Source organism: Cryptosporidium hominis (genome assembly GCF_000006425.1).
Source record: "Cryptosporidium hominis TU502 chromosome 7 CHRO017007, whole genome shotgun sequence".
NCBI lineage: Eukaryota > Apicomplexa > Conoidasida > Eucoccidiorida > Cryptosporidiidae > Cryptosporidium > Cryptosporidium hominis.
The window spans coordinates 1-8,127 of record NW_667122.1 but is presented as its reverse complement, the minus strand read 5'-3'; the positions used below and the strand labels follow the sequence as shown (position 1 = coordinate 8,127).

The following is an 8,127-nucleotide window of genomic DNA, read 5'->3' as shown; positions in this document are numbered from 1 at the left end:
GATTGATAGGGATATGAATAGGCTTGATTATTTGAATACAATAATTTCNCAAAATAACGGAAAGAATAACTCAGATGGATCAGAATCACATGATAATAGTGAANTCTCACATGAAGAGGATGATTCAACTCAAGAGGATGAGGTAGATTACGATAGTGAGGAAGAGGAAGAGGAAGAAGAAGAAGAGGAAGATGATGATGAATACAATGGTCGAAACCAAGACCAGGACAATAGCGATAACGAACATCGAGAAGAGGAAGAATACGATGAAACAATTGACAAACAAGAGTATGATGAGTTTAAGGCAAGAGCTATTAATGAAAGAATAAATAATTTATGGCTTCCTAGGAAGAATAAGACAACACAATTTGATAAAGACAAAATAAGAAAGTCTTTTGTGAGTCAATATGACAAACATCATAGTTCTAAAGGTAATTCTGGATCCAAAAAGAGCAGAGAGTATAGGAAAACTAAAGCATTGATAGATAATATAAAAAATGATTATTAAAAATTTAGTATATTTTATTATAGTTAATTATTAATTCTAATTTAATAAAAGTCTTTTGTATTAACTTTTTGTTAGTTTTTAAAGTAATTAAGTGGTAATTCGGAAGGATCACATGGAAGTGGATAACTTTTAAAATATTCATGTTCTAAAGCTTGACTTGCTGAAATTCTTTCTAATGGATTAAGTCTCAAAAGTGATTGAATAAGATCAATTGCCATTTCTGATGCATTAGGAAAGATATCTTTAAAATTTAATGGAGATCTTGGACTAAATTCACAATATAAAGGTAATTCTTTAGCTTGTGGCCAATTATCTTCATTTGGGGTACCTAAAAGTTCAAAAATATGTCCAAGTTGTCTAACTTCATCATCACCAGGTAATAAAGCTTTTCCACCTGTTAAGAGTTCTGCAAAAATACAACCTATACTCCACATATCAACAGCATGAGTATATTTTGTGGATCCAAAAAGTAATTCTGGGCATCTATACCATAATGTAACAACTTCAGGAGTATATTCTCTACGTGGTTGTCCATAACTTCTAGCTAATCCAAAATCACCAACTTTTGCTATACCTTTTGAATTAATAAAGATATTAGCAGGAGCTAAATCTCTGTGTATAATAAACCAATTATGTAATTCATTAATTCCAAGAATTATTTGTTTTAAAAGACATTTAATATGTGATTCAGAAAATCGAATTCTATTTTCAAAAACTTTTCTTAAATCACTTTCCATATAATCCATAACTAAATTAATAAAATCTCCTTGAACAAAAACATCTCTTAAACCCATAATATTTGGATGATTAATTTCATTCATTATTTTAATTTCTCTTAATACTGTGAAATGAATACCACATTGTCCAACTTTTTGTCTAGATTCTGTTAAATCTGAAGGTAATTCACATATCTTCACTTTTTTTATAGCTACTATAGTATCACTATTTTTGTCTATTGCTTTTTCTACTTTACCATAAGTACCTTGTCCAATATGTGCATTAATTTGTTCATATCTTTCTGAAATAGAAAACATAATTTTTTTTTTTTTTTATTGAAATAAGAAATTAGAAATCAAATAAATTAAATATTGTATTATTAATTAATAATTTTATTTTACTTTAGATCTTTAAAATTGTTTTAATAGATTATTTTTTTAACTTAAGTTTTTTTTTTTTTTTTTTTTTGTTTGTTTTTTCCACCTTAATAATTTAAAGTAACTGAAATCCAAACAAGAGTTTAACAATTTTTCATTCAAATACAATTATTTAAAATATTATTGTTTTCTATAAATATTGTATTTACTTTACTCATTTAATCCTTTTATTCGTTTTTTTCATTATTTATATTATTTGTTTTTAAAATGACATAATTAATATAACACGTGTTTGGCGGTAATCTGCTGCACAATTAATCATAAATTTATTTCTTGTATACCGGTAATGTATTATATAAAAAAAAAATTATATTAAAAAAAAAAAAAAAGAAAAAAATTATTTTTTAGATATTAAATAAAAGTTTGGTATATTAATGATATATTAATGAATATTTAAATATATTTTATTTAATGGTGAAGATATATACAATATTTGATATCCAGATTACTAGTATTTAAAATAGATATAAATCTTATATTTTTGGATACATATTAAAAGTGAAAAAGAGTTTTTAGGGATTTTAATGGAAAATTGTCATTTTACATTTTTAATTCATGTGAGTTAGAGATTTATATTTCTTCTTCTTCTTCTTCTTATTTATATTCCTCTTCCTTCACTTACTTATTCTTTTTCTTTTATTTCTTTTTTTTTCTCCTTCTTATTACTTTTTTGAAGATGGTTAGATTTAAAGCAAAACCATTGAGATATGGAGGAGTTTTATATCAAGATAAAGAATATTTTATTTTAGAAGAAGATAAATTAAAGAAAGAAGAGAATAATTTGGATTTAAAATTGGATTTAGATAATGATTTAGATTTGGATTTATATTTAAAAAAGCCAAAAATATTGAATAAGAAAGAAGAATTAGGAATAAAATATAATAAAAGACAGATAATAACCAAATTTAATGATTTAATTTGTTGTTTAAATATATGGGAAAATATTAAAATAACAATTATTCAAGAAAATGAAAATATTGATTTTATAGAAATTATGAATTCTTTAAATGATCAAAATAAAGAGTTTATTGTACAAATTGGATTATTAGAAGAAAATAAATCTAAATGTGAATTTGTGATATTGAATGATAAATTTGAGAAAGAAAATATAGAATTTGATGAATTAAATATAAAAGAAGGTATTTTAGGACGAGGATCAATAAGTTGGTTAAATTTAAAACCAAAAATACCATACTTTAATGTTAGAAAGGCATTAATATTATTACAAGATGCAGGATTTATAACTTTTACTTGTAAAATATTGGGTGTAAAGAAAAGTTATAGTTACAATATGAGAAATTTTTGCATTGTAAACTCTGAGACTACAAATTCCAACACTGCAAACTCTGAGACTACAAATTCCAATACTGCGAATTCCAACACTGCAAACTCTGAGACTACAAATTCCAATACTTTAAACTCCAACACTGCAAACTCTAATACTGCGAATTCCAACACTTCAAACTCCAACACTGCAAACTCCAATACTGCGAATTCCAACACTTCAAACTCCAGCACTGCAAACTCTGAGACTACAAATTCCAATACTTTAAACTCCAACACTGCAAACTCCAACACTGCGAATTCCAACACTTCAAACTCCAACACTGCGAATTCCAATACTTCAAACTCTGAGACTACAAATTCCAACACTTCAAACTCCAACACTGCAAACTCCAACACTGCAAACTCCAACACTGCGAATTCCAACACTTCAAACTCCAACACTGCGAATTCCAATACTTCAAACTCTGAGACTACAAATTCCAACACTTCAAACTCCAACACTGCAAACTCCAACACTGCGAATTCCAACACCACAACCTCTAGTAATTGCTCGAGATCCAAAGGAATCGTATTAAATATGAATATTAAAATGTATTTAAATAAAACTTCTTTAGATGGAAAATTGTTATCTAGAAAAAAAGATGGTAAAAATAGCTTCAAAGTCTTATTTTCATGGCTTAATGAAGAACTTAAACTTCCATCTATTGAAAATTATACTTATAATCAAATCAAAAATAAAAAAAATTCCTTTCAAACAATACAAATTAAGCCAAATGAGTTATATTCAATATTTCAAGAATATAATATATCCATGAAAAGAATGGGATCTTCTTCTACTATAAAACAAAATAACGATTGGATTAATCATTTAGGTTTAGTTTCTGAGTTAAGAAATTACCAAAAAGATGCAGTTTTGTTTGCTTTAAATGTTGAAAAAGAAACAGTAAAATTAAATATTGAATATCCACCATATTGGTATTGTTTAAAAATACCAAAAAAAGAAGAAAATGAACAAGATTTACTTTATTTTAATATGATAACAGGTGAACTTTCTTTCAATATTTTACCATCAGGAGGTGGTCATTTTACTATAAGAGGAGGATTTCTATGTGATGAAATGGGATTAGGTAAAAGTTTGGAGATTATTACTTTAATTTTAATGAATCCAAGAAAAGAATATTATTATTATTTGAATAATAAAGAAGAAAGTTTTAAAAAAAATTCTTCTTTTTCTATTTTAAATTACAAAGATAATAATAATAATAATAACAATAACAATATAGAAATTGAATGTCCATGTGGAGTTTTTAAACCTTTTAAAGATTATAATATAGTAGAATGTAAAAAATGTCAAGTTAAATTTCACTTTGAATGTTGTATAAGTGATAATATAATGAATCTTAATAATTTAAATAATATTAATTTACTTTGTTCATTATGTCAAAGTATTGAATTAAATGAAAGATTAATAGTAAAAGCTACTTTAATTATAGCTCCTGGAAGTATTGTAGATCAATGGTATGATGAATTTAATAAACATTTAGAAAAAGGAAGACTTAAAGTTGTTAAATATCAAGGAGTAAGATATATACAAAATTATTTGAAAAATAGAGCATTAAATAAATTAAATAATAAAAATATTAATTTAGATTCAATTACTAATAATAATGGAATAATATTAACTAGAAGAGATATTTTAAATTATGATGTAGTTTTAACATCATATGAAATTTTAAAAGAAGAAATATATCATGTATTAGATCAAAATACTATTACAAACAAAAGATCAATGAGATTTAAAAAAAGTTATCCTATTTTAGCATCTTTAATTACTAATATTGATTGGTGGAGAATAGTTTTAGATGAAGCTCAAATGACTGAAGGTTATTCTCTTGTTTCAAAAATGACAAGTAAATTAATATGTTATAATAAATGGTGTGTTTCTGGTACTCCAATTGTTAGATCTTGTTCAAATGATTTGATTGGTTTATTATTAAATCTTTCAAATGTTGGATTTGATTTAATTAATGACACTTTATATAAAAAGTATATTGGATACTTGTCTAGTATATTGTATATTAAGTCTAACAAAGGTAATGCAGAGTCTCAAGGTGGATCTGAGGATCTAGCTGAGGATCGAGCTGAGGATCAAGTCGAGGACCAATCCCAAGATCGAGTTGAAGATCGAGTTGAAGATCGAGTTGAGGATCGATCCCAAGATCGAGCTGAGGACCAATCCCAAGATCGAGCTGAGGATCAAGATCACTCCCAAAGTCGACCCCAAAATCAACCCAAGGACCTCAATCATTTGAATGAGAATGAAAAAGAGCTTTTAACTGAGGAAAAGTTACTAAAGGAAGAAAGATGGTCTGTATGTGAAAGTGGTTTGGATTATATAACCAATGAGTATATTTCAATGATGAATTTAATACGACATTTAGAGTATGTTGTAGGTTCTTTGTTTTACAGGAGAGAAATGAAACAAGTAAAAGAGGAAATATGTATACCACCAACATTTTATGGAAATACTTATTTAAGTTTATCTTCAGTAGAAAGATTCTTTTATATAAAACAATGTGAATCAGGTTATAATAGTATAATTAATTATAAAAGTCAAGAAAGTTTCTTAAGAAATAAAAAAGAAATGGATTCATTGATTACAATGTTAAGACTTGCTTGTATACATCCACAATTAGGTATTATGGGTATCCATAATAAAAATAAAGATGGTGATAGTAAATATTATAATTTAGATAATCATAATGATACGAGTATTGTTTCTTTAAATACAGGATTAAAGATTATGACTATGGATCAGATTTTAGATAAATTATTAAACAAATGTAGAATTGATATTGAAGAAAGTGTAAGAAAATACGTCATGAATACTTTAGGTTTAGCAGGTATTCATTTTACAAAAAAGTCCAAATATGATGATAATGATGATGATAATAATAATAATATGCAAATGAACAAATCAATTTTCTATTATAAGCAAGTACTTGATATTCGTAAGGAAGATAGAGTCGATGTTTTACAACAAATACATACATTATGGAATCTTGGAGAAATATGCAATGATGAATTGGAGAAAAAAGAACTAATAAAAGAATGTAATGATCTTGAAAATAAATATAGAAGTAAATATTTTAAAGAATATATAGAAAAACATGATTTGTTTATTAAATCTAAAGATAAAGCAAATTCATTATATTCTAATGATCATTGGTGGTACATATTTAAAAAAAAGTTTAATATGTCTACTAAAGGAGGAATCAGTGAAGAGGATCTCTTATTAGATAGGATTGAGAATTTTCAATATGAATTTAAGAGTGCAAAAGATGGTAACATTGAACATAATTTACCAAGTTTTAATAGTATTCATGGTCTCATTATTACTTTAGATCTTAAAGTTAAGCAAATGGAAGAATCTCGAACAAAACTTTTAGACCAACTGAAACAACTAGAACTATTGAGGTTTAATAATATCCAAGATCAAAATACGTGCTCAAGCCAAAGTATGAGCCAGAACTTGGATATGAACCAGAACCAAAACCAAAACTTGGATGTAAATCAAAACCAAAACTTGAATTTAAACCAAAGTCAAAACTTGGATGTAAACCAAAACCAAAACTTGGACGTGAACCAAAACCAAAACTTGGATGTAAACCAAAATCAAAACTTGAATTTAAACCAAAGTCAAAATCAAAATATAAAATCCCAACTAATTCTTGATGAAATCATTGCAAAAGTCTCATCCTGCTTTTTCTGTCAACAAGGACAAAATAGTCAAATAGAAGATAATCATCAACAAAAAAATATAGGAAAAAAGAATAATAAACTTATTCAAAAACAAGAATCTTGCATATTTTGTATTATACAAACCCATATTGAAGAATTAGAATATTCACTATATACTATAAAAAAGAAAACTTTTACAAGGCTTAGTGAAAGTAGTAATAATAACCATAGTATAGAAATTGATAATAATCAACAAAACAAAATAATTCATCATGATTCTACATATTTAAGAGATTCAGAAACTATTGCAATCTTAAAGTTTTTAAACAAAGAATTAAGAAAAAAAATCTTTAAATCAGGATCTAACTCAAAAGGTGAAGAAAAAGAATTAGAATTCGAACAAAAAGAACAAGAACAAGAACAGGAACAAGAACAAGAACAAGAACAAGAACAAGAATTGAATGAAATGGATGATTTTTCTTCTATTTCAAAGATTTCTACAAAACATATCAAGTATATTGAATCTTTAAAGATTGAACTTTATAATATTAAAGCATTTTTATCAGCTACTAGACAATTAATTAATTCTTATTTAGAACTTATTGATTGTAAACAAAGAATTCAAATAATTCAAAATAATCAATCAAATTCATCTTCAAATCATAATAATATTATACATATAAGTGAAATTCCATTTTTAATAGAAAAATATGAATCTGAACGTATATCTGCTCTTAGTGTAAGAAGAAATCTAAAATCACAACAAAAATTTCTTTGTAATCTTAAATTACAACAAAGATCTAAAAAAAATTGGAAAAATGAAATTTTACAAGAAAAAGATAATGAAAAAGAGAAAGAAGAAAATCAAGATCATGATATTTGTCCAATATGCTTAAATAAATTAAAAGATGATTATTCACAAGTTCTTTTACCTTGTGCTCATATCATTTGTATTGATTGTTATAAATTAATTAGTAAAAAATCATCATCTAATCATAAACTTAAGAATCAATGCCCTAAAATGTAGATTTAACTTTCAAGATACAAGTGTTGTTTTAATAGTACCTGATAATGATAATCATAATTTAATAAAAGAAAATAATCTAGAAAATAATATTAATTCTTCAACATCTTTAATTAATGAATCATTAAATAAACCAAATCAAGTAGATTTTGGTATTGATTATTTTAAGACAATACAATCAATAGAAATACTTGGAAATTTTGGAACTAAAATAGAAGCTATTATTAAACATATTAAATGGATATTAAATAATAATAATGATAAAATTATCATCTTTTCTGATTTTCAACCTGTTATTGATAATAATACATCTGCTATGCATTTAAATGAAATACTTTTTAAAAAATATAGTGGTGGTAAATCTGAATATCATATTATTAGAGAATTCTCATCTTCAGAAAATTCAATGGATG

General features: G+C 25.4%; 3 protein-coding genes across 3 annotated transcripts; 2 read left to right on the top strand and 1 right to left on the bottom strand.

Moving 5' to 3' along the window:
• Positions 1 to 13: 13 nt before the first annotated feature.
• Chro.70057 (hypothetical protein) lies at positions 14 to 508 on the top strand. Its single annotated transcript, XM_660808.1, has 1 exon — positions 14 to 508. The coding sequence occupies one exon, from the start codon at positions 14 to 16 to the stop codon at positions 506 to 508; it is 495 nt and encodes a 164-aa protein (XP_665900.1).
• Positions 509 to 579: 71 nt separating this feature from the next.
• Positions 580 to 1,542, bottom strand: Chro.70056 (cyclin-dependent kinase-related kinase). Its single annotated transcript, XM_660807.1, has 1 exon — positions 580 to 1,542. One exon carries the CDS (start codon positions 1,540 to 1,542, stop codon positions 580 to 582), a length of 963 nt encoding a protein of 320 aa, XP_665899.1.
• Positions 1,543 to 2,338: 796 nt separating this feature from the next.
• Positions 2,339 to 7,717, top strand: Chro.70055 (SNF2 domain/helicase domain/RING finger domain-containing protein). Its single annotated transcript, XM_660806.1, has 1 exon — positions 2,339 to 7,717. One exon carries the CDS (start codon positions 2,339 to 2,341, stop codon positions 7,715 to 7,717), a length of 5,379 nt encoding a protein of 1,792 aa, XP_665898.1.
• The last annotated feature ends 410 nt before the right edge of the window (positions 7,718 to 8,127 follow it).